At 37.9% G+C, this 26,556-nt stretch overlaps 1 protein-coding gene across 8 annotated transcripts in view; it reads right to left on the reverse strand.

The window, feature by feature from the left end:
- Positions 1-841: 841 nt before the first annotated feature.
- The window catches only part of ST18 (ST18 C2H2C-type zinc finger transcription factor), a 169,528-nt gene continuing 143,813 nt past the window's right edge, over positions 842-26,556 (reverse strand). For all 8 annotated transcript variants that reach the window (XM_071419354.1, XM_071419343.1, XM_071419377.1 and 5 more), the window contains 10 exons: positions 21,033-21,148; positions 17,754-17,816; positions 16,898-16,966; positions 11,729-11,791; positions 11,553-11,633; positions 10,300-10,521; positions 8,189-8,277; positions 6,521-6,624; positions 4,195-4,338; positions 842-3,380 (listed from right to left, as the gene is read on the reverse strand). In XM_071419354.1, the coding sequence (XP_071275455.1) occupies positions 3,240-3,380; positions 4,195-4,338; positions 6,521-6,624; positions 8,189-8,277; positions 10,300-10,521; positions 11,553-11,633; positions 11,729-11,791; positions 16,898-16,966; positions 17,754-17,816; positions 21,033-21,148 (1,092 nt within the window). In that variant the 3' untranslated portion in view covers positions 842-3,239. The remainder of the gene's footprint in view (positions 3,381-4,194; positions 4,339-6,520; positions 6,625-8,188; positions 8,278-10,299; positions 10,522-11,552; positions 11,634-11,728; positions 11,792-16,897; positions 16,967-17,753; positions 17,817-21,032; positions 21,149-26,556) is intronic.

The raw sequence follows: 26,556 nt of genomic DNA on the forward strand, positions 1-26,556 counted from the left end.
GATTCCAGCACTTTGCTGACTCTACAGCTTCAAACCGGGCAAGATTTGTGAGCATCCCAGATTCATGTGATACAAATTTCTAAATTCCCTTCTAGCTAAATGCAGTACATGTAATTTTTTATGTGTCAGTCCATTTTGGTTTATCTGAAGATGTCTATTCAAATAAATAATTATCAGCTGCTTTATGGCATTTAAATGCGACTTATTTTCCAAATGAAAATTATTCTCTATATGTGGAAGGTTGGAATCTGAGACAAGAAATGCTCCTGAAGCCATTAGCACGCATCCTAAATAAAACTGTTTCCTGTATTCTCTACAACAAGCAGTGAAAAAAGAAAGCCCATTAGATGGAAATATTGTCTTTCTAAAACCAGCAGATTTTTATTTCTGCTATGTCTGAGCACTGCAGTTCTCAGCAGAAAATTGCATTGGAACAGTGGGCGGTTCCGAATTGCTGGAAACTTTACAACGGCTTTTATGTTTAAACATCATTTAGCAGCTGTTAAAGGTCAGCACAAATCCTGTACTTTATCAGTATAAATGAAGTCTACAACTGCCAAGAAAAGAATGCATTAAATAATGCAGTGATTATCATTTCAAATCTTTTTTTCCCTTCAGAAGTGAAAGGGACCTCTTAAGCAGTTCTATTTTTCTCCTCCTTATTTCAAATTGACAAAGTAAAACACTAATTAAATTATTTATATCAGAAATTTACTTATGAGGGTGACACATTTTGTACACAAAGCAAGTGAAACATATGACACATTGTATAGTGCCAGGTGCAGTTAAGAAAGTGTAATATAAGTTGGCATCTAGAGGCTAAAAAACCCAACAAACTTGCTGCAATATTTCATTATCAATTTTATTTCCTACCATACACCAAATGTACAGCACAGAACACAATTTTGTTGTTTTGATGTAAGAAATATTAATTGTATGAAGAAACAGTATACAAACTACTCCAAATTAAAAAATGCATACATCATTGCTCTTTACAAAAGGTCTAATTTACAGTATAGCTCATCAATGCATTTAAACACAAAAAAAAAAAAGAAAAACAGAAAGAAAAAAAAGAAAAAACAGTGCACATTACAAAACACATCAAATACGAGGGAGGCAAATAAATACAAACATACTTCACAGAACATCCTGAGCAAACAACCAAACACAGATAAATTAACCTGAAGCGATAGTAAATCATAATAATAAATACATAGGTCAGTAAGAGAATTTTTTTTACTTAAATAAAATATATAACAAATTTGTTAAAATATTTAGTAAATTAAACTTTAGTCTTTGTAATGAGTGAACTCATTTTGTATGCATTTAACAAGTATAAATAATGTTTGCTTTTTGAGTTTTTAGCAAGAACAATAACTTTAATAGCAAATTTTTGTTTGGTGTTCTCCTATTTATATTAGACAGCACATATGGTAGCTTTTGAAAAATCAATTTAAAAATAAACACAGCTCCTAAGAACACACATTTTCCCCTGTCTAAACTAAGATCGGAGAGTTGAATCAACCCCCCAACAAAAAGCAAGCCCCACCTAATGCAGAACAGTGACCACAGTGCATGAGAGTTGAATCACTTCTGAATAGTACTTTTGTGCAGGAACAGTAATAATATAATTGTATATGTCAAGCCTGTGAATGCCATCATATTCAATCTAAATATAAATGCGGCTAATAAAAATAAACACTTTCATTATAGCACGGAAAAATTAAACACACGCTAGATCCATGTATACATTTACACTGAGGCACATATGCACATGAGGTGTGTGTGCATACAAAAAAGGCAGTTTAGCTGGTTGTTTATACCTTTTTCTTAAAAAAAATAAATATAAAAAAAACTTTTGAAACAATGCTTAATTACTTACAATCCCTGAAATAGACATTGCCTCTGTTATAGCAACCGCTAGTTTCTGACGGATTCAGAAGTTCCACACCCAGGCTAACCGGATACCTCTGCGCAAGTGCTCGTCTGTCCACACCTCCGCCTGTCTGTCTGCTCTGTAGCACTTGGGACCCTACCAGAAGACTGGTGACAAATTCAGTATCAGCCTAGTCTTAGTGAAGAAGGATGGGAGAAACCAGTCACGGTGTTGCTACCGGTCATTCAAAGGGACAAGCGACCACCGTGGTGCCAGAGGGGTGTTGTTGCCCTCCAGACAGACCGCTGCCTTCTCAGCTGCCATTACCTTCAAACCAGTATTAAATGCCATTTCAGGGGAGATGTGTTCGACTCATTATGTACAAAGCCTTTAGCTTGGGATGTGTTTGCGTTTTTTCAATCCAAATCCATTGCAATACTGGTCACTTGCTTAAAACCTCAACGTCTCATACTAAAAAAGTACCAGTACCTACCTAATTACCCTTCTTGTTTAGAGATAATTGTCATTTCCCTCCATGAGCTAACTCTGAACAAAAGCTGCAGTGGTAAAATAAATCTGAAGTTCTCTTGAAACATTTTAAATAATCATTCTCATAGGCTAAATCACACAGCCAAGTCAAGTGCTTTGCTGATTGCTATATTTCATTATTGCTAACATATTCTTTAACACACTGTTTTCCAGCATACTGTGCTTTTAAGAGCCCAAGTTCCCCACTAGTGGGCACCATTTATCTTCTCATTCCATGCATCTTCACATCTCGTGTTACTGCAAACCCATTTCTGATACAAAGCCATTATAAAAAAGCAGGATGTGAGGAAAATAAAACTAGAACCACGGTTCAGTCATTTGTTACTTTCATAGGTTTTTTTTTTCTTCCTGTACAAACCCAGCAAGTTATTTAATTTACAGTATAGCTTTCAGTCTATTTAAAATCCCATTGGAAAATAAATTAATAAACACATTGTAAAAATATGGCAGGCCGCAAAAATGCTGTTAAAAGATAAAAAAACCAACTCTTTGATTAGAAATAAATAAAAAATATAAAAAATAGTCGCACACACTTTTTACATTCACTTTACAAAAACTGAGTGCAAAAGAAGAAAAAAAAAAGAAATTGTACTGAAATAAATACAATATACTAACAGAGTGCATTGCTGTTAATACAAATAGTCTGTTGTGGTTTTATTCTTTTTTTATGTCAGCTGGGAAAAAATTAGTGCAATGTTGCAATTGTAAATGCAGCATGGCAACCTACACCCCTTAGCAGTACATGAACTCCTAACAGATCCATCTGGAGTTTACTGCTGTTAAGTAATTTCTGTTGCCCAGCAGCTTTCACATCCTACACATGGATGCCCTTCACTGCCTGTTTGATACTTTCCAGCAGAGCTTTGCATTCGGGGGAATAGTCCCGTTCCAGATTGCTGTACATGTCTGTGAGTGTATTTACATATGCTTCGAAATTCTGCTCACTGATTGGCCCCTAAATGGAGACAAAACAGATTATAATTGTAGGAGGTAAAATTAAGGCTGAAAAACCCAAACACCCAACCCTACAGCACGGCAAAGGAGCAATATGGCAACTGGGGAGAAGTCATGAACAGGGCAGCCACTTAAATTAATGGAAGGTTTGTGGAAATTATAGGAGTTGCATGTCCTAGGGAATCCATACTCTCTCCAAGCAAGAAAAGGAGTTGGAGATATTATGGTTAGTGTAACCCCTTTTTTTTTTTTTTTTTATTTTTTTGTGGCCTATTTGTCTATTTGTCTCTGGGACTATGACTGACAGTCCCCCTAACTGTCCTTTCTTAATCTGCCAGTGGCACTCTTGACATTTGGAAAGGGCACTGGAAACATGGGTACCTCTGTGGATTTGGCCTTTGTTTGAAAGTAAGATGTGAAATTCTTGAGAAGATGGAGCTTGGTTGTCTCCAGAAAAATTATCTGTATGAAACAGGTTTTGATCTGGGAGCTGAGTAAATGAGGGCTCTCATGAGAGTGAAGTTTTCACTCTTTGTGCAGGGTGGGTGTTCAGACAAGGAGGTTTGAGGGAAAAGCCTGCCTTGCATGGTGTGGTATAGGGCAGAGATACCAGGGCTGGCTCATTCCTGAAAGCTACTGCACCTACCACCACACAGACTTCATGATCATGCATCTCTGCAAAGCAAATCAGCCTAAAAGTGCTCTCTGCTATTGCAGCTCCAGTGCTCCTGCCAGTCCCTGAGCTTGCTCATCTGCTTTGAGTGCTGGCAAGGCAGTCTCAAAAGAAGGTGTTAACCTGCTGGCTGTGGGCTTACCATCTGTGGCAGCTGAATGTCAGCAAGACTGGAGATAAGGGCTTGGCTTAAGCCAGCTAACTCCTTCAAAAGGCTCTCGTTATTCTGCTCTATGAGTTTGTTCTCCTCTTCTATTGTTTTCAAATTGCTCTCCATAGATGTGATCTAAAAGAGACAGGCAGGCATAAACACAGACAGACAAACCCTTGGCAGCATTGTTACTGCAGTTTGAACCCAAAATATCAGCTGGGTGGTTATGAGAGAGGCCATGATGAATCTGAAACTCAGCTATGCTTTGTTTAGGAGAGACATAACTTCTCCACAGAACATTCAGAGCAAAGAAGAGGTTGTATTTGCTCTGAAATGAGGGACTTTGCCGCTGGTTCATGGAGAAACCTTGTGGCAGCAAGGCACTAGAGAGTGCCCCAGAGTGGGAGGAGGGAACTGAGCTTGCAGAGGAGGGTCAGTGTGGAGCTGGGATGGAGTGTGACCTCAGGGCTGGCAGAGGGAAGGAGAAAGGAGGTTGGTGTTTTCATTGCTGTCCTGCTCTTACAGCATCCCTGCTGCTCAACCACAATAGCATTGCACGGGTATTGGGTATTAGCTGTTGTGCTACTTTCCTGCCCTACTCCTGGGTGATCTCTGGACTGGCTGGGATTAGCAACAGGCCTGGTGCTGGGAACAATGAGAAAAAAATAGAGTGGAAAGGAAACTGAGAGGCTGAGCACATATCACAAAGATGATCTCTGACCAACGGAATGGAAAAGAGGGTTTGGAAAGAGCAGGAAAAAGCAGCCAAGGTAGAAAAAAAAGGGTATCTTTTCAAAGTGAGAGCTCAGGTCTGAAAGCTTAGATGTCAAAAGCAGTGCTGAAAAAACAAAACCAACAATGGCAGGGTCTGGTTCCCTCCTGCCCTGCTCCTTGTCCCGGGAGCAGACAGATCAGCAGGGCTGACAGAACCGAGGGCTGCCATCCCTGTGCTCCACCACAGCTCCACAGGGCACTGACCAGTGCAGTCTTATCCACAACTGTCATGCCCACCCTTCCTTATTAGTATGCACCTCTTTGCACTACTTAAATGCTTCCTGCTGGTGGCCACTTTACTTCCTTTGCTCAGGCACAGTCACACAGCAAAACTCCCCAGTGTGAGAAACCCCTTTTTGTGTGCCTGTCATCCACTACAACCCCTGCTCTGGAGAGTGTTCGTAGCAGTCTAACACCTGGCTGGGGTAGAGTAAAAGGAGGTAGGAGATTTATGGCTTCTGCTGTAGTTCAGTTCAGTTCAGGCCTTGCTGGTCAAGCTGCTTTCACCAGGGAAAAAGTCCTGGGAGAAGAAATCTGACTGCACAAACTTGGAAACTTGGCAATCTCCATGCAAATAGCACAGTGACCAAGTGTCCTGAGACAGTGAGCACAGCCCCCCTGCAGTGTAGTTTGGGCTGGATATATCCACAACTGCTGTGGTGTGCAGCCAGATTGTTTAGATCCAGCACAGGTGGCACACGCTTCTACCTTGTTTAGACCATACACTCAGTGGTTATTGCAAAAACAGCAGGAGTCAGCACTGCTCATTTAAATGTGGTGCAAATAGAGGGGGGGTATTGGTTACACTCAGTTTGGTTTAGATCAGTTTGGATCTATATTCTGTTCACAGTTTTATTTCACTTTTATTCTGAAAATTCTGAAGCTTCTGCTCATGCTTTTACCCAATCTGCCCAGGTTAATCTCCAGGTTTATATGGGAGTCTGAAGGGATGAAGCTATACAGCTCACTCCATAGAACCACTATCAGCATATTAACACCAACTTAATCTCTCCAGTATACAAAATAATGAAAGAGAAGCACTCTTTTGCATAACTCCCATCAAAATTCTTTGCTACACAAAATAGCAAAAGGTATACATTCCTTACCAGCTGTTGCCTGGAGGCAAAATTCAAACTATTTGAATAATTGACAGTGGGTGAACTAAACTAGGAAAATTTTCTTAGGTACTCATTAAGACTTGGACTGGGTTTCTAAGAGGAATTATCATCCCTAAAAACTCAAGTCATAGAACCTCCCTGGTTTGGTAAGCAGATGTTTGGTCAACAAAGGAAAATGGATATTTTGTTTGGTAAGTATGTTTCATGTCTGCTTGCTATGGTTAGCTACAAACTGTCCTGAATTAGTCATTCAGCAGATCTTTAAGACAATACCTGCTGCTCATTTACAGAAAACAACAAACAAGAGCTTGGAAAAAGAAGTGCAGAGGAGACTCGCTATTTTTAAACATAACATTTACCTAGCATTTAATTTATTTATCATGCTTAAACATAGCATAGGAAAAGGTTTCACATTTATGGCATACCTGAGTTTGAAGTTTCATCATGTCAGCTTCGATTTTAAGATTGGATTCATTCAGTTCTTTTATTTCCTCATCCAAATGTCTTATTTCTTCATCACTCTCAATACCTGTAAATAGTTGAAAATTACAATATCAGATTTAATTTCCTCATCCAAATCTCTTAGTTTTTCATCACTCTCAATACCTGTAAATAGTTGAAAATTATAACATCAGATTTAAAGTGTCCACATGACAATGGATGTATAAGTAACTGGCTGCATTACCCGGTACTTAACCATAGGAAAATAAGCTTTTCAACAAATTATTGATCCTTATATTGTCTTTGATTTTACTGTCAAAATTCTTTCCTTCCTGTTAAACATTTATATGAGCTGAAACATAGACGGGGCTATCTTAATCCTAATTTTTTACACTTTCTTTTTTCACTGCATCATGCAACTACAAGCTGAAGGGAACAGAAAGGAAAAATTGCCCAGAAAGAGGAAAGTTTATCATAAACATGAGGAGATTTTTATGGTGCTTGGGTGTGGGGTTTTTTTTGTTTGGTTTGGTTTGGCTTGGGGTTTTTCTTTTTGTTTTGTTTCCTTTTGTTTTGTTTTAAAGGAATGCAACAGCAACCCTTCTTTTTCAGGAAATACACCAGAGCAACATCTTTACTATTATAATTGTTCACTCATCTCTACCTGTTTCTGATTTTGCAAGAATCTCTGTGGGGGCAAGGTCCTGTGCAGAATAACTTCAATAAGCACAGCCTTAGTTATATCTGATAAATAGTGAAGTTTAAATAACAAGAAATGGTGAAATTTTCAGAAAGCTAACAAGTATTACAGGGAAAAAAAAAAAAAAAACAAAAAAACCAAAAAAAACCAAGGAACCTTTTTTCATCCCAAAAAGTTAAATAGCAAAGTAAAAAAGCTTCAGTTCTTTAATGAAAGCCTTATCCTGAAAAATACTGAGGGGTAGCTGCTGCTGGCAAATGCATGTGCCTGTTTCTGCTTAGTATCACTCTGAGCCCAACTCTGCCTGGAGATTTGTGCCACTGTTGTTACTGCTTTAAAGCCTAGAACCGAGTCTACTGGGGAGCCAGCATGGGAAATCTGTAAGCAGTAATGCGACCGTTTTCCTCAGCAGTTGGAGGCTAAAGACTAAATTTCCTGAATCCTGGCTCAATGCCCAACTTGCTAAAGCACATTGTATAAGAAGGGAGACTCCTACACATTTCCCCCTGCAACTCTTCGGTAATTATTGCTTTGCACTTAGGTTAGCTAAATTGCACAAGCACTGCATAGATACTAAACCATGTAGGAATGAAGTTAGAGAGATGAGTCAATTTCTGCCCACAATATTTCTCCCTTCGTACCTTATTCAGATAGCTAAGTCCTCCTGATCTGTAACTATTTGTTTATTAATTAAAACAATATTGAAAGGATACAAAAAACAAAAATAATGCTCTGGTACAAGAGCATATCCTCAATGTTCAGTTATCAAGAGGTAAACAAGAATAATTTTATAATCTCTCATGCAAATATTTTTTGTTAATCACCATTTTTTATTGCTAGAGACAAAGTACTGAGAATTAATGCCAGAATGGCATAAAGGGGCACAAGTATAAATGGGAGTCAGGGCCCTTCTATCTAAATAAATGTCATCAATTTTTACAGATCTCCTTACCGCCACTTGCTTTAAGCTTGATAGTCATTAATTCTTCCGAAATTTTGCCCTTTTTTATGGTTTGTGCATTCAGAGGACAACCAGACAGGCTGAAACAGATAGGAAAAAAAAACATTAGCACCCACTTGAAAATGGCAACAATCCTTTCAGGCAATATTATCATGCACTTAGACAGACCTCTGTACCTAAGGTCACATCAGTATCTCCATTATAGCATGGCTTCAGGGAATGACATAACTCATAAAGAGTCATTTAGCTGTATATTCCAGCTTGAAAATTGGCACAGAAATCTCAATCTATGAGTAAACAACTCTTAAGCATATTTCAAAATAAACAAAATTGCAGTAGCAGCTCCTGTTAAGCTATATGAAGATGCATTTACAGAATTCGTTAAATTCAAACACTTATAAACTGTTTTTATCAAGGGATTGTGCTCCAAAGGAGAGGAAAGTGTGGTATTTAAAATGGCAAGTTTACTATCCTAAAAAAAAATTAGTTAATGGGATGATGTCCACAGTGCCCAATTATTGTATCACTTTGTTGATACATAGTAATGATCAATACAATAATAACTCTGGATATACCCTATAGGCTGTAATAGCTTTTTTGAATGGTTCCATTAGATAGTCAGTTTGCTTTTTAACCACTGTTCACATTAAATTACATTTTGCTATTTCAAAGCTTACAATTTCATCAGCTGGTAATTATCTGAGGCAATTTTTATAGCCCACTAAAGGGCTAAGAGGAATTGCACTGTCTTAATACTACCTTTATAAATAACAAAGAAGAAATACCCATATGCTGAAGAACTGGCAGAAAGATTTGTTTTTAGGTGTATCTGAGTAAGAAGAGAGGCAAAATTTTGTTCCACAGGAAAATGGTTGATGTGTGTGTGTGTGTGTGTGTGTGTGTGTGTGTGTGTGTGTGTATGTGTGTGTAAAAATTTTTTAAAAAAGAGAATCCTAACAGACATGGCATTTCCACATTGAAAAAAAAAACCCAAAAAACAACAAAGCAGCAAAACCTAAGCTTTCATTAGCTTGGCTAAAAGCTATACAGAAAGATGCTAGTTCTTAATTTCTAAATTTCTGCTTCTTATCTCTGCCCAGAGCAGATAGGTAACTGGGAGATTGTTTAAAAGCCATGAGTTACTTGTTTGGTTTCTAACATCCTAGGAAAGGATATCAAACAGAGTTATATTTGCTACATCATTTTAACTAATGTGATCTTGAGAGTGACCCAGTCTCATGTAGGACAGGAATCATCTGTACTATGAATTGCTACCAGATAAAAGACAGTTTTTGCTACTTGCTTAATTGGCCACAATTTACGGTAGTGTCCTAATGAAAAGAGTTTTAGATGGGTTGTAGGAAATAAAATTAGGATAACACTGGACTCTGAATTTATTCAAATGACCATGGGCATTTCTTGTTTCAGAGAAGTTGGCTCAAAGTCTTAGGAAGAAAGCAAAGGAGACAGAGAATGTAGACTTAATTACCATTAAAGACAGAAAACCAAACTTGCCAGTCAGAGTCTTTGATTATTTTTGATTCAATATAGTCAGATTATTATTTTTCACAGTGATAGATGGTGTTTGTTTTTCGTTATATGTGTGACTTCTTCTCTGCAAGGATAATTTTCTTTGTAAGATTCTTAGAACTTTTTTAATCCATATAAGAGCTGCATGCTTCTTGTTTTTTCTTTGTGTAACTTTAGTTGCTTAAATACAAAGTTTATGAGTATAACTTTTCCACTGGTAGAAAGATGAAATGAATGACTCTTGGCTAAAGCCTTTCTGGTGACATTTCAATGATATTTCTCTTTTCTTTGGAAGACATGCAGATAGAACTCCATATTTCCCAAGGAAAGAATTCTACTTAATTTTAAAATGCATAGACACTGTACTAATCTGAACACCCATGCTTCAATGGGAACATAGAAAAAAACATAAAAGTTTAAGTCTCTCAAAGTAGTTCTGTTTTGTATCACTTTAGCTGCAATGTAATTACTCAAAAGACTTTAGCACAATTTATTCTGACTCTAAACTCACATGTTGCCAATTCAGAGTGGAATGTTAAGGAAAAATGAAAAGAGAAAACACAAAGTTATACCTTCTGTGGGTGACAAAAACATTATTAACATGACCCAGCCCGTTGCAGCCTGGCAAAGGACAGTGTGGCAGCTCCTGTTTGTTCAGTTTCCAGGATAGCGAAGACCCATTGACAGGACTCTCCTTCTGTCTCTTGGCAGCCAAAGGACAACCAGAAGCAGTGCGATGGGAAGTGTATTTACCTGATATGTGACCTTGGCCATCACAGCCTATCACTGGGCATCTATGGAAACACAGCAAAAGAACCCTCATTTTCACAGCAGAGAGCAGGCAAAAAAATTCTCAAAAAATCCGGAGAAAATCATTCTGGCTGCCTTTGTGACTTTGCTTTAATGGAGTAAGACTTGGTCCCTGTTGGCACACTGTACCAGAGCATCCAACTCTTGTCAAGCTGGGTTATGGGGAGTTCAGCAGATACTAAAATAAGGCAATTTAAAATACAGCTGTAGAGACTGAGAAAATAAGACATTTGTTCAGATAGTATTTTACTGGAAAAGAAAATTGAAATTCTATCACGGGCAATAAATCACACTTCTTCAAGTGTATGGAAAGTCAACATTGTCTCATTTCTATCTTGGTCTTTGGTATGAAGAAGAGAGTGGGTTCCTGTAACTGGAAAACGTGCATGGAAATCCATGCAAATACTTGCAAAGAAAGGAGAGGGAATTTTTTGTGCTGCTCTGTCAGTGTTATGCAGTTTCACATATATCATTAGCAAGTATTAAAACAACTCTCCATACAACTAAGTCTTCACTTTTATATTCTGGCAGTTATCATTTACAAATTTTAATGGAATGTGCATTCAAGCCCGGAATGTAGTGAATCTCTATGGAGTTTCCAGTTTTCACTTTAAGTGAAATTTTCATTTATAGATATAGAAAAGACGTGAGACTTACAGATATTTTAGTTCTCTGGAACATATTTTTAAGGTGTCACTCTGATTTAATTAGCTGACATGTTTCACCTCAGTCAGTAATAATTTTCCTTCATTTTGCCAAATTTTTCAACCCATTGGCATAGCACTCTTTAAAATAATTGGAGCAATAGAAGCAGATACAGCAATCCTTCCTCACTGTTCAGTCTCCTAGGTGATGGACTCCACCAACTCCACAAGAAGCAGAAACGCTTGGTTTGGTTCCAGCTCTGGGCACTGTTCTCACAGGGTTGAGATTAACTGGGGCATCTCCCTGTGGTTCCTCAAGTCCTGGACTCTCACAGGCCGCTTCCCCCCCTCCTCCCTGCTTCTGTACTCACTTAAGTTCAGGGTCTTCTTTTTCTTCCTTGGTAGGAGTGACTTTGATACCTCCTTTCCTGGCACGAGGGCAGCCAGACAAGCTGAAAGAAGCACACAGAATAAGAGCCACCTCTTTCTGCTGCTGCCAGCCGAGAGCCCTGAGCACTGCAGCCCCATGTGATGGGATGGTTGTTACCTTCTGTGGGATGCATAGTTCCCTGTCACGTGGCCAGAGCCGTCACAGCCAGGTGTTGGGCACCTATGGAATAATACAGGAATTAAAAAATATGGTCACAAAGATACAGAGTAAATAATGTGTATAATCTATATTTTGTCTAGAGTGGAAGAAAGAACAGCAGAGCTTTTGATGAATAACTAAACCTACCTCTCGCTGGTTTGGTTTTTTCCCTTAAATAAGCAGACTCCCTTTTTTGGGGGAGGGTTTCTTGGTTGTTTTTTTTTTTTTTTTCCAAAAAGCAAAGTCTTAATATGGAATATGAAATATATTGTATATGATGTGTTGATTTACTTAGTTTATATCAATGTTTGCATCAAACATTTTTCCTTGTACAGAATCAACATTACAAAGAGAAGAAAAAAGCAGTTTGATATAGATCTATCTGTAAATTTGCTTTTATGTGTTTGTTTATTATTTGGTATGATGTTTTCAGGTAGAGATATAAATAAGCACTTTGCCAGTATTTACAGAAAGGGAAATGAAAGCAGAGAAGCAGTTTTACTTTTGGGCATCGGTAGACGGTAGCCAGAATTTGAATTTAATAATTTGTGTATTCTAGCCCTGTAAGCATACCACAGCACCATCTCTTCCTTGCTTGAGATTCAGTTGGGTGTTCAGCTGAGCAATTGGATTATGCTTATTTCTCATAGTTAAGGGGTTGCTCTGTGTATGAGAGACAAACAAGCCTTTTCAAGTATGAATTTTTAATATTGAAACATCCATACAATAAAAAAAAAAAAAAAAGCCTGCTGGTTACTGTGCTTTTGCCAGCACTCTGGCAGGGTGGGCTTCTTGCTTGCTATGCCCCAAAAGCCAGCTTGGGTCAGCAGGTCTTTCCACTGACTTCTGTGGGGTTTGGAGCAGGACCTCGCTGGTAGCACCTTCTATCTCAGAAGTACAGAGATTTTATTTTTTTTTTTAATTTTTCTTTTTCCTTCTTTTGTTTGTTTTTTTTTTTTTTTAATTTAAGGCTGTTGTATATTTGTGGGTTGGTTTGGCTTGAGGTTTTTTCAGAGAAGATTAACATACCTCAGCAAACAAAGCAGCACCAAAAAACATTTGCCTTAGAAGTTATGCCAGCCTTTTCTATGTTTCTGTATTATACAACACAAAGTTCTTATACTAAGCAACCCTAAGGGACTTTGAAATGCTATTATTTTTACAGAGTATCAGAATTACATAAGGAGTTGTGCCAAATAATGTTGTACTGAACCACTAAGGAAAGTTGCAGGGTTCAATGTGCTCTTAAGGGTTTCAGTTGTTACTGAATCTTTCCTGAGTTAAAGAGATTCGTGATTTCATCTTGTCATTGGTAGGCTGCCATGGAAAACACCTACAAATATAATGGTAATAGCACATCTGAGTGTGCAGGTGCATCTCTTCACAGAATATTTAAAACTAGTTTTCTGTGAACAATTAATTTGTCAAAAATCTGACTTCTTTTGGACATGAGCAAATTTATACATTTATTCAAGCAAAATTCAGCATTATTTCAAATGAAGAAAGGGATGAATTTTTTTAAAGATAATATCAAAACATTTCATGATGACACTTAGTGAACTGTATTTTTGGTGGAATGAATTGCCTCACACTGACAGCAAAGGTAAAGGTGGGGGTTTGCAGAGTGCCAGGACATGCTTGACTGTGTAGTACTAAATGTTGACCTGTTTAAGTGTGGGACAAGGACTGGGCACAATGTCATGTGGAGCAGGCAGCAAGGGCAGATGTCTGGAGAGTGTGAATGCTCACAAGTAAATCCAGAACACCTGCCAAAAACTAAGGAAATTAATTTTGGCTACTTGTTTTATCAGATGATCACAGATGGAAGGGCTCCCTGCATAGACTGGAGGTGGACTTTAATTCAAGAAAAGCTCTTTGTGTGAGACATTCAGATCTGAAAGTCTGGGAGTTGTGAATATACTTATAAAGGACACTGAACTAAATTTTATATCACCCCATCTGTAGTTACCACTTCTGACAGCAGACAGATTTCCAACTGGATTGGAGTCCAAGCTATTCTGAGGTCACTGAAGATTTCAGGCCTAATTGTCAGGACTAATGAAACTGTAAAAGGATATTTCAGGTAGGCTACTGACAAATAAGTAAAAAGCTTCATTAGCAAGACTCCTAATCTTGACAACTGGATTGGGTTTTCTAAATATTGGTTATATCTTTGTATGGATTGTGAAATTCCAGAACACAAAATACACCAAAAACCTATTGCCTTTCAATCAGTAATGCTGGGGAATTTCATCAGCTTTTAAGTGATGTTTGGACTGGTGCCCCAGCTTAGGGAGTCATCCTCTATAATCAATTCCTGTGCAGAGCCAAGAAAATAAGATTTACATCGAAGGGCCAGAGGTCTCAGGACAATAGAGATGTCAACCCTCAGGTGGCTGTAGGTTACAAGTTCTTTCACAATTCTTCCAAAGTTGTTATTCAAAAATAAATCTCTGTGATTTCACATATAAATTCTTGCAAATGGGCATTGAGTACCTCCTACTTTGTCCCTTTCTCCAAGAGGATTGCTTTATCTTTAGGAAGATGAACTACAACTACAAGTAAAATTTAAATGCTGAGCTGCAGGTTTAGGAGCACTTCTGGTACATTTTCTCCCTCAAAAGCTGAAATGTTTTTGACCAGATGTGTTAGATATGAACTGTAGTCAAGTCAAACCCATAGATGTCAACTGAGAAAACCATTTTCTGAAATTGTTATACTGCCTATGGAAGGCATTATAACTCAGTATAAATCAGTATCAATGTTTTATGTGGAACCCATGTAGAAAAACTGCTCAAATCTCTCCTAAAAAATGACATTTAACCACTGAAAAAATGAGTATAAGGGTAGGACTGACCACCTATTCCTAAAAGTTTCTGAATTGTAAGTAAATACCTCTCTAAAGCACACATTTAAAATTATTTAAGGCTTGATAAGCAAGCTCTTTGATTAAATAGGATATCAGCCCTAATTATCCCTTTTAGCTTTAAAATCTGAGTCATCATCAAACTTATGTTTTAAATTGACCACCTCAGATTGTTCTGAGCAGCAAGAATCCTCATATAGAAATTTTCTTGAATCTGAGTCACAGGCCCACTTTTTGAGCAGATCTTCCTTATTTCCAAACTGTGGATCACATGGAAGCCTTGTATCTTTGCTGGCATAGAGTTTCATAATTAAAGCCAAAATCTTATCTTGATTCTGGCAAATTAAACATGAATAACATTTGGAAAAAATACACAGCTTTTTCATATTCATGCCTAACTACATGAGGGTACTTTCCTGGCCTGATTCTATGAGCATTTATGCCCTCTGCTCACATAGCAATGCTACAATTAACTATTGCTGTCACTATACCAGAACAAGTATGATTGCAGCATTTTGGAAAAAGATTTAATTTAGACAGAAGCAAAGTTTTTGTTCAAAATATCACCTGAACTAGGTTTGCAAGAACCTAAATTGAGGTGGTACATTTGTGAAAAATAATTTTATTTAGCCTTTTTTTCTTTTGCAAATTGTCTGTGAACAGATTTTGATTTTTGCTCTTTTTCTAGTTAATTGAAATTAAATGCTAACTGCGTTATGCAACATATTTCTGTCTGTGAAATGTCCATGAACTTTGACTTTGTCTTTCACAACTCACTTATTATACATGGCGTACAGTGTGCAGTTTGTCATTTAAGTCATATGCTGTTGCTCCTCTTTCCTTATGGCATGACCAAAACTCTAGAAGCTTTAGTGGAAAAATAACCATATTGGTATGCAAATTTACTTATTCACACATGAATGGGGCGGGGGGGGTGATGCATGAGGAGCAACTATTCAAAATATTTGTGTGAGTGTCTTTGTATGGCAGAAAGCCAATAAAAGCAGGGACAAATATATATGACTCAGCAAATGACTTCAAATTTGTCAGCATTTTTGCAAGCCAGTTCCTTGCTAACCATTCTGCTCTTTTTAAAACAAACTAAACCGAAATTTTATACCTTTTGGGATCAGAAATGTCAAAAAATGCAGCATTGTGCCAGTGTGCCAGTTTACCTACTGGCTTTGTGAACTGCTTTGGACAGCTGCCTATGTAAATGGTCTTTCTTTGCTATTTTGCTGCATCTCCTGTACATTCAACTTCATGCCATCAGTTCAGCATTTCAATTATAACTGAAGTTGTCAGGCTAGGGAATAAGACCACTAACATTGGATCTGGGGAAACCAAACAATGCTCCAAGCCTAAATGTAGCCACTTCTGCTATTAATAATATTAGAAAAGGAAAATGGTGCCATGATCAGACTTTATTTTCTTCTATCTAGACTAGGGATGAACCTAAAGGACAGAAAGGACAGTCACGGAGTTCTCCCCTTTTTACATGCATTCATGAATTTTTCCAAGCCATCTATTATGGGATCCAATTTACAAGTTGCAGAGGGAAAGCTATGAAAGACCTCTAATTATCCTTCCCTTTTCCCCACATCCTTATTGACAAAGCCAATTCAATAACTAGATGACTGGTTGCCAGTGCCTCTCTTGACTACAGATTTTTGAAATATTCATATGTCCCTATACATCTGTCTATATAGCAAAGCCTGCACAGTCCTTTTGTAAGTGACATTTCATGGTGAGAATTATGCCAGCATAAAATCATATGACTTGATGCCTGCTTCAGTGGCATTAAACTCATAGAATAGGGTAGTGACAAATAAAAAAGGATTTGCAGGTATTCTGGTCTCATTTTGTAGATTTATTCTAACTAGATTTATTTATTACTAAATAATTCCAATTAATTCTATCTGGATCAGTTGCCAGATCCCTCTTACATATTAGATATTTTCTATTCCTTTCCGATTCAGAAATACTGAGAAAACTGCATCTTTCCTAGTGTTCACAATTTTTGTCCCCCCAGGCCCTGATTAATTAATGAAAATGAAGGGGTACAAGAAAAAAGAAAGACAAATAGAGAAAAGTAAACTTTATTTCACTCAAAAGCTTTCAAACCAATTCACTACACTTTTCAGAAAAAAGTGTGAATTGTAAGGTGCTCTGAGAAATTCAAATTTACAACTTCAATAACACAGGGAACATGTTTGTCAAAGATAAAGAACAATAACATTTGTGCTATTGTCAATACTTACTTGAGCTCCTGAGAGTTAGCAGCCATAAGGGATTTTAATGTCTTGTCAGCTAATGGGCACCCAGAAACACTGAAAAGAAAACCTGATGTGAAATATTTTACTAAACCAAAGCATTTATTTTTATCTAAAACACCAACATCCAGGCAATATATGATTTATATTAGTTATACTCTCAAATATTTATTCTCGGTGAAGAAGGACAAACATAAGGCTGCAGTTCTTAAATAACTAAAAAAGTATGTAGTTTGGGAAAAAGGTTTCTAGCCCCTGTGAAGCTTTGCTATGAGGGGACAGTGGTACACAGGCTCCATCCTTTATGTTTCCTATATGAAGGACAGCTAGAGGATCTGGTCCACGTGGTTGGTAGAAGGCAGAAAACATTTTCATTCTGCTCCCAATGGAAATGCAGGAAATTGTTGTTTCAACACCTAGGTTGGCAGTAGGTTATTTTGAAAAAAATATTTATTATCCTCAGGTTATAATAGCAGATTATGAATTTCAAAAGCATTCTTAAAGAGGTATGCAGAAACCTCATTTATAATCAGATGCAACAGCATCTGTATAGAGACTGCTTATATGCTCAGGGAAATGCAAACTTCACTAAATGACTTTTCTGCAGGTCTCAGCTGAGAAATGCAGCTACAGTAATAAGCATATGCTGCTTAACTGCCTCAGTGTATTAAGTCCACACCTTCACAAACATAACAAAATCAGGGAAAACAGCTGGGTTTCTCTGTGGATTATTTTCTGCAAATTGTTTTTGAATACTTATCCATGGTTAGGACAAAGGGGTTCAAAGATGACAAGAGCTAGAAGTAGCTCTATTTCCTGTTTCAAGCTTCCTGTTGTTTCTTACCTGCGGTGTGAGGCATAGTTTCCTGTTACATGACCGCTACCATCACATCCTGGGGTTGGACAGCTGTGCAGAGAAGAAGGAATGAGAAATTAGAGTATGTAAAATGCACCACACAGCTCACCATACTCTGCAGTGAATTATGTAATGATCCTTAGGGCAATCATGTTCATCATTACCCACTGTCACGACACTGCAGTAATCTAGAAAAACTTCATTCTAGTTTTTAATTATTACTTGACACACAGAGGGAAAGAATTTTTCCTATTTCCATGGTGCAAATAATTCAAACCCTTATTTTATCTGCATAGAGTTACCTTTGCATAGGTATTTTGCTTATAAAGTGGGTTCTTAAAAGACTCTTTTATTAAAAGACTCTTTTATAAATTTTCACAGCAGTTCATAAATCTTGGAGCTGAAGTTTCTGATCTGACCTCAAGTATAACATACTGGAGGCCAGAGAACAGTAATATTTAAAATAATTTCTTTCACTTCTGACTAAAATAAGGCACCTTCTTTAGAAACATATCCAATATTTATTTACTGATACAAGTGAGAAAGATGTTAGGATTGCTTGCAGAAGAGAAAGCACATAAATATTACACATCTGAAGTTCCGAAAGAGAACAAAACTTTCTCAAGCTGTTTCTCAGATGAACTGAGAAGTGATACAAAGGTTGTTGTGGTTTGGGAATTGTACTCTTTAAATTAATGTTCCCACCAAGACTCTCTAAACCATAGGCTGCTTGCTCCCCCTCCCTTCCTCCTTCCCCTGCAGCAGGCTGGGGAGTAGAATTGGAGGCACAAAAGGTGAAAGCCACATCTCAAAATAAGAAAAAATCACTGGAAATGGCAATGAGATAACAAAATGAATGGTAACAGCAAAAATATCCATAAGAAAGTGCACAAGGTAGGCAAATGATTGCTCAGAACAGAACTGGTGTTACCCAACCCCTGCCTTTGCCAATTTTACATGACTGGGAGGAAAACCTTCTCCCTGGGTGAGGTTATAGAATAACCCTCAGCCACCCCACCATCCTGGCTACTGCGAAATTTAACCCTGTCCTGGCTGGAACCAGGTGCACATTTAACAGAACAGATATACTCATTTATATCAAGAGATGGAGGCATGCTGGAGAAGATGTTATAGCTTTTCTTTTTCCTCAGCCCTTCTTCAGCTGTAACACTGAAGTCAAGCTGGGATGCAGTCCTCTGTAAAAGAGGAAAGCTACCAAGAAATGCAACTTGTGCATGGATGGGGGGGTGAATTAAATATACCTTTGTACAGTACTTTGAAACACTCTTACCAACCCTGGAGAGTTGCCTTACAAAGAACTGTCATTCTTTCACTGGGAATATGGATAAAAAGGGCAAGCAGATGCTGCACAAAAACTGTTAGGTAGTGCTCCATGCTAATGAAAAAAGGGGTGCCTGAGATGCTCACCTGGCTATTTTCTCTGAGCTGGCAGAATGCTAGGAAGTTTTTCAAATCTGTAAAAAAGCCTTAGGAAGACATCAGCCTCATTTTCACAGCCCATTTCAACCTGAGCCATGCTGTTATGGCCATCAGAATTTACATGGAAAAATAGAAAGCACATACTAGATGGTGGGATTCATACCGTAGTTTGCTCCAACTGTGCTAACCACATTCAAAATTTTTCTCTGCAAGTGCTTATGTCATTTTAAAAGCTTCCTCATGATGGAGCCAACTGTACTGAATTTTTCAGTAAAATATCTGAGCTCAGTGGGATCACAGGAATGTAGTCTGATCTCTATATTGCCTATGGATTATTCTGATAAATTAAAACTACTCTTTATTTAATTTTTGCCATAATTGCATTTTAGATACCTGTTTTTAGACTTTTTGAACCACTGTAAGCTCATCATTGCTCTAGTAAATACTTTGATGTTATTATTTAGGAGAGTAGAAAAGTATATTACAGGTATCTCAAAACAGGTCAGTATGACAAAGGAATAAATACTACAAAAGAAAATCCATTAGCCTTCAGCGAATAAACTCTCAGTGATTTTTGTATGCATTTGTTTTAGAAGAAGAGGCAAGACAACCTGACCTGTAGCAATTTAGGTCATGAACTATGACTGCAGATATAATGTGGTGAGTAGACAACATGCAGACTGCATGACATGGGGGGAAAGAATGGCTCTTCACAGCAGCTTGCCCCAGGGAAATGTAAATTCTAGGGACAGAGGCAGCTCTAACGGCTTCAGTGCCACCCAGCCCAGAGAGCAGGACACAAGTTGGCGTGACGTGACTTGTTCATTCATGAGTGAGCCTGCAGTTACGGGCTAGCATCACAACCACACTTGTTCATAGAGACCTGCTCTGCTTTGGGACAAAAATAAAAGTGCCATAAATGATTGCTGAGTCCTTGTTGACTATTACAGTGAAAACTCTGTGTTAGTATCAAAATGATATTGATGTGAACCCAAAGGGATTTTATGAAGAGCCTAGATGTGATTTTTAAAGAGTGACTTGTGATTCTATGAAGAGCCTAGATGTGATTTTTAAAGAGCTGCTTGGGACAATTTTAGTGAAAAATTCTAAACTGAAGCAAGCTGTTGTATGCAGAGAGATTCAATAGAATTTATTTGCTGTTCTAGATAGTAAAGTTTTGGAACTTAACACAGAGCAAGTGCAGTTCAGTAACTGGAAAAGAGAGTATTAGCCTATAGTCACAGGGTGTGAATTTCTACAGCCACTGGATTTTCAGCGGGACTGAATAACTAATTCTGCTTGGAAGGAAGCAGGTGAAGGACTTAAACCTGTTTCCTACAGGTTGGAAAGCCCCATTCTGTATTGTATTTTTTCTTTTTATGAACTCTGCATGTTTTCTGTCTGAGAAATCCTAACTGCTTCTACACAAGTTCTAAGCAATGGGTCTATAATGACAATTGTTCAATTAAAGCTTATTTACTTATATAAGCATTAGCAGAGGCAATCTGTAGCATGTTATGAAACTGTGTGTTTTGTAGAAGGAGTTAAGTGCAAGTGCCCACTCGTTACCTATCTATCTGAGGAATAAGGAATGGCACCCAGTATAAATTTAGTCATTAATCTGTCCAGACCCCCAGGCACACTCTGGCTTGTCGCAGCTTCAAACCTCATGTCTGCATACCCACAATGTGGAACTAACTACTGGCAGGGAATTGTGCAAGTCTCCCTGCTCAGCTCCTGCAAATCTACTTCAAAACAGAAGTCAGAACAGCAGCATAGCCAGTCTTGACCAGGATAAAGGAAAATACAGCATTTTTTGTGACTCACGTGATGAGTTCCTTTTTGAGATCTCTTGAGTGGAGCTTGGGTTTAGGACTGGGTATGGAGACATCTCCTGGGTACTTCTTTTCCTCCATGTTTTCTGGAGAGCTCACTGGATCTTTCTGAAATATTAAATGAGAATGTAACAAAAGGTTTCTCTCTTCAAGTCTTCCCACACATTCCAGAAACAATTTAATTTGCCATGGCAAGAAGAGATCCTCTTGTAAAAGTCAAAAAAAAAAAACAAACTATTAAAAAGAAATTATGAAATTATGGACAGAAATGAAGAAACTTTAGTATATCATAGTTTCAGGTTCTTACAGGCAGACGTTTAAGACTGTTGTGTAAATATTTCTGAAAGCAGATGCTAGTTTAAGGAGACTATATAGGAGAAATTTGTGTTTGTTTAATAAGATGGTGATAAAGGCCAAAGAAATGTACACAGAGAAGTGGTTGTTGGTAGAGCCAAACTAGGCTTTGGCAGTTATGTTCTTTTTATTTGCTGTGTAAGTACATTGCTGACTTTTGAACACGGTTGGTGTAGCCATTGCGCCATAAATTACAAAATTGCAGTACTAAACTTTAAAAAGTGTTATTTACATATGCAAATGTTAATGCAAAGCTTTTTAGGTTTGTGGAATGGAATGTCCTGTTATCTTATTGAAAGAGCAGATTCTTGTTAAAATAAAAACCATAAAGAACAAAACAACTTTGAAGCTTTCTTAATTGCAGGCTGCTAAGGGTAGTTCTTGATTTCTACTATTTGTGGATCTAAATCATCACTGCTCCCATGCTGTTTAGTGGATGGTATGAATCATGAGCATTCGCTCCATTGAGAAGGCATTTTGGAAACTTGGAATCCTGGTAGGAAATGGAATTTTTGTTTTCTGAAAAATCTTCTTTTATAATTTCAAAATAACTTGGTTTCTACTGTTTTGAGACTTAATGCTTTCAATCATTATTGTATTTATGAAAGATAAGTATTTTCTTTCTGGAGGGTTGCTCAGTAGCTATTTTATCATTCAAGAATTCTCCAAAGTTTATAGCATCAATTATCAGACCTCTATGAATCCCTTCTTGGACTTCACGTTGGTTTTGTAATTCCATTCCGATACTCAGGTGTTTCCCAGAGATTACCATCTGTAGGAGCAGAAACTGCTGCCCATGGTTGAGAGGGAATGGTCCCAGCCTCTGCTAAACTCACAGTGCTGGTGCCATGGATGCTCTGGGCTTGTGCAGCTGACAAATGTGCCAGGACAGAGGAGCAGGCTTGTCTGCAGAGCTGTTAACACAGAGTGCAGAGCTGAGTGGAATCTGGACTGAAAATGGAGTTTCTGCCTCCTGGGTCTTGTAAGCTCTGCAGGGGTGTTTCTTCTGATAAAGCTTCCATATGGTCCTCAATTCTGGCAGCTCATCTTTGCCTGTTTGGAGGCTGAATCCTCAATATGACTTTCTTCTGCATTCTGCTGCTGGCTACCTACTGCCTACTGTAACTCACACTTCACATACATATAGAAATGATGCCATAATATTGCTGTATCAATTACTACTGATTTTTTCAACCACATTTGTGGGGTTAATTTGTTTGAGAATAATCTAATCTGATACAAATATAGAAAGCAAAAATACATATATTCAGCTCTACTAAGCACTCACAGTAATTAATGAGTAATTATTTTAAATAAATAGAAAAACCCTCATATATTTCAGGCTTGGGGAGTTATATTTCTAAAGGAGAACTTCAGATAAGGAGCAACAGAGAAAATTAGCAACTGCAGAAGGTCTTGATGTTAGTGAAGAAATAATAATTGATTGAAAGTCTTCCAAACATGGAAACTAAAATGCTAAAATGCAAAAGTGGAAAAATGGATGTCAGCTTTGTTCAAGATCCAAGAAACATCAACGATATTTTTCCGAACTTGGGTTAAATCTTGTTCCCAGTGGCATATAGGGGTAATTTTGGCAGTGGCGTGTAGGGGTGATTTTGCCATGGGTATTTGAATTCCTGACTACTTCTATCCACAAGTTCTGACCTACCTCTCTTACAAACACATAAGTGCAAGCAGGGATCATCACTGGTACGAGTTACTGTAAAACTGAAAGTTCCCCAAGGAAACAATCCAAAAATGCTAATACACTGTTGCCAGCTAAAAGGGATCAGATGTCAAAATAACTTTAAAAAACATAGATAAAATGGTTTCCACTTAATTTAATGGAGGTTAAAGAAGGGTGGTTTATCAGTTTCCTGTCTAACAAGTAACTCTGCCAGGCTACATCTGCATCACTGAACTGATGTGTGTTTCTAAAAATTTAAAGCATGCCTTGCCTGGATCCTGTGTATCTAAACCAGCCATACATCAGCCTCTTCCACTTCTTCTGAGGGCAGCCTGGAGTAGGGGGTGCTGAAAAGGACCCTCTAGCACTCCACTGTGATCCTGATCTGGGTCATGTACCTCAGGATGCACCTGCAGCACACCAGAATTGCCATAACTGTTTGTACTGCAGGCTATGTTACTCTTTTGACATGTGTAACTTATATTTGTGTAACTTGTCTTCTTTGTTTTAAATGAAAGATATTCTGATCTTTCGCTGGTGATGGATCAGAAACTTTGTGTGTGAGTGTGTGTGTGAGTTATTCATCATGTCACTGTCTGATACCTGCTGCACAGAGCAGACTGATGGAGAATTATTTATATCCAAGGCTTGACAAAACACTACAGTATTGCAGTTCACAGCTTCATTTCACAGAGTTATTTAATAAAAACAAGACTTCATGGTGAAGACTGACAGGAGTACACCTATAGCCGCCATTATAACTGATATAGAGGGTTTAGAATTGCAGTATTTTAATTTTCTATCTTTAAATAATTAGGTTTTTTTCAAAATTTTAATGGTGAATTTCCTGAATTGAGCTATTAAGATTTCTAATTTTTTTTTTAAATAAAGCTATTCACACACATACATACAGAAACAACAACAATTTTATACAGTTTTTTTTCTAGTATATTTCCCAGGAGTAAGGGAGATATATAGACGTTTAAATGGGTGACTTTTTAGTCACCTTTAGTAATTTTCTTAGTTCCTTGAGGGATACTTGGTGTTATTCAAGCAACATAAATTCTTCATATGTGTAGAAGCTGCAAAATCAGGACAGTGCAAAGGAAATGCAGGCAAAGGAATACTGAAACTCTGCCTTTCTAGAACCTTACGTCACTACATGTGGCCCAAAAGGGGTTGCATCTGTCTGAAACACAGAAGGTCAGAAATAAAGAACAAATACTTTTTGATCCACTGCACTTAAGACTAAAAGTAGACCATCGTGTCTTGGCTTGTGTGCTCCTCCAGCTCTTTATCTTTAGAAGGAGAGATAATCCTTTGGGAAAACACCTTTAGCACTTCTCTCTTTCTGTTATGTTGGGTGATGATCATCACAGCTAGTCAAACCCAACTGTATGTATAATTTTTCCTTTTCCATTTGAATGGATTTATAGTTGAATGCTATTAAAATCTAAAGAATTTCAGACTAAAAGAAAAATCAGAACCATCCCAATTGGTCCAAGCACTACTATTTCCTGTAAAGAGCATGTGTGTATTCATGCATGCACACTACTGAAAGAAAGCAAGCAATGATTCTCCATTAATGTACAGATGGAAGTTTATATTGATTTCAGCAAAGACCAGAACATAATGGTAACATGAATAACAGATAATAGCATCTGGCACTTTTAACATTTTTAAGCCCTGAAATCTTTGGAGAACTGACAGTTGAACTAACTGACAGCTCTAGTTATTTCTCAGTGCTTTCCTTTTGGAGAGATTTTGAGCTTTTTCCAAATTCAGATTTTTTTTTTTTAAGGGGGCATCTGGACAGGCTATTTTGCTGAGAGAGAGAGAGACAATATTTTCTGGAAATTACCACCAAAATTAAGCAACTGTTGTGCATATGAACCAGATAACAATGAATTAGAAATAGATATAATCAGTCATTTTCTTTGCATAAGGATAACTGCCAGTCTTTGATTTTGAAAACAGAGCCTCTGGCCCTGTCATCACTGGATGTATCAAGGCTCCCTGGGACACCAAAATCTCACAGCAGAGATCTGGGGCCAGATCTTCAATTAGGGACCAAAGGCAGAGTGTCAAAGCAGCAAGTGCAAGGGGCACCAGTGCCTGAGTGCATTGGACCATTATGTCCTGTTGGGCAGTTTAGTTGCCTCCAATTCCCTGTGCTGGAAAGAGACAGGGAAACATCCAGACACCCATCCCAGCCTTGTGAAAGTCAGGCATGGATTGTGGGGGATGTGGAGGTGCTCCTGTCTTGGCTCTTCTGCTGAGCTGTGATGGCAGCAGGGAGGAGGAGTGACACGACAGGTCCTCTGCCAAGTCTGTGACACCTCTTGATCCCAGCAGCAAGTCAGTCCTCTCAAAGCTGGATGTGCTTGCTCATCCTACAGCATGAATGGGGAAGGGCCTGAGCCCTCAGCCTCCTGCTTCAGGTCAAACCCACTCCAAAACCCCGGGACATGAATTGTTCCGTCATTGGTGAGATAGAGACCATCACTAGCCCCAAAGAGGAGACTGCAAAGGGCTCAAGACAGCCCAGCCTCCAAGAAATACAAGCTTTTTCAGTGGACACATTGCAACCTTCTACCCAGTGCTGATGGATTTTTTTTCTCATGCAACTGAATTATCTTTAAATTCCAAGTCGTTTTTGGACTGGATGCCTTGATCCCCAAATCTCAGTTGTAAATAGCTTTACCCCATCAATGTTTTCTTGAAGCATCAGATTTGATATTTGGACAAAAGATAATTTCATATTAATATAATGATCAAATTCTATTACTAGATATATAAAACCAAACAAGGAGTAAGTAGTATAAAACCTTCCAACTAGGACATCTTTTAGTTTGCTTCTGAAAGCTGCAACATAGGCTTTTATCTAATAAGCCTTTTAAAGAGCTGGTGATCCCTTCCTGATTTAAGAGAAATGAAAGCAGTCCACATCCTGAAAATCAGGCTCATGAGAAAAAAAAAAATTAAATCAAATTTGCCATAAGTAGAAGAATAAGAGAGAAAGGCCATAGTAGACTACGCTGCCTTGTTTTCAAGATAGGATAAACAGACATGAAAGGGCAAAACAGAAACAAAACCAAAATTAAGACAACTATTGATTTGGAAGTGACACTCTAGAAGATTGATGACATAAGTAGCAAGTTAGAGATATAAGACTGAGTGGCAGAAATTTATAGCAGGATGTAAAATAAAAAATTTTTCAGTGAAAGAATATTACTGACAAGGTTTTAAGTGTGAGTTTAAATGCTTAGATAGCAAGTTGTCTAGAAGTCTAGAGAGTTGGTATGTAAAAATTGTCTTTTGTTTCAGCATGAAAAAACTCTCTTTGTTGGATTTTATTTGTTGGGGTTATTTTTGTTTTGTTTTTCCTTTTTCCCCTGGTGATTGCTAGTCCATTTGGGTGTTTGTGTTACAAGACTGAGCCATTAGGAACAAAATTTAAAAAGCAGACTCTAAT

Source organism: Agelaius tricolor, unplaced genomic scaffold (genome assembly GCF_023055355.1).
Source record: "Agelaius tricolor isolate 1412-34295 unplaced genomic scaffold, bAgeTri1.0.p SCAF_2, whole genome shotgun sequence".
Lineage (NCBI taxonomy): Eukaryota > Metazoa > Chordata > Aves > Passeriformes > Icteridae > Agelaius > Agelaius tricolor.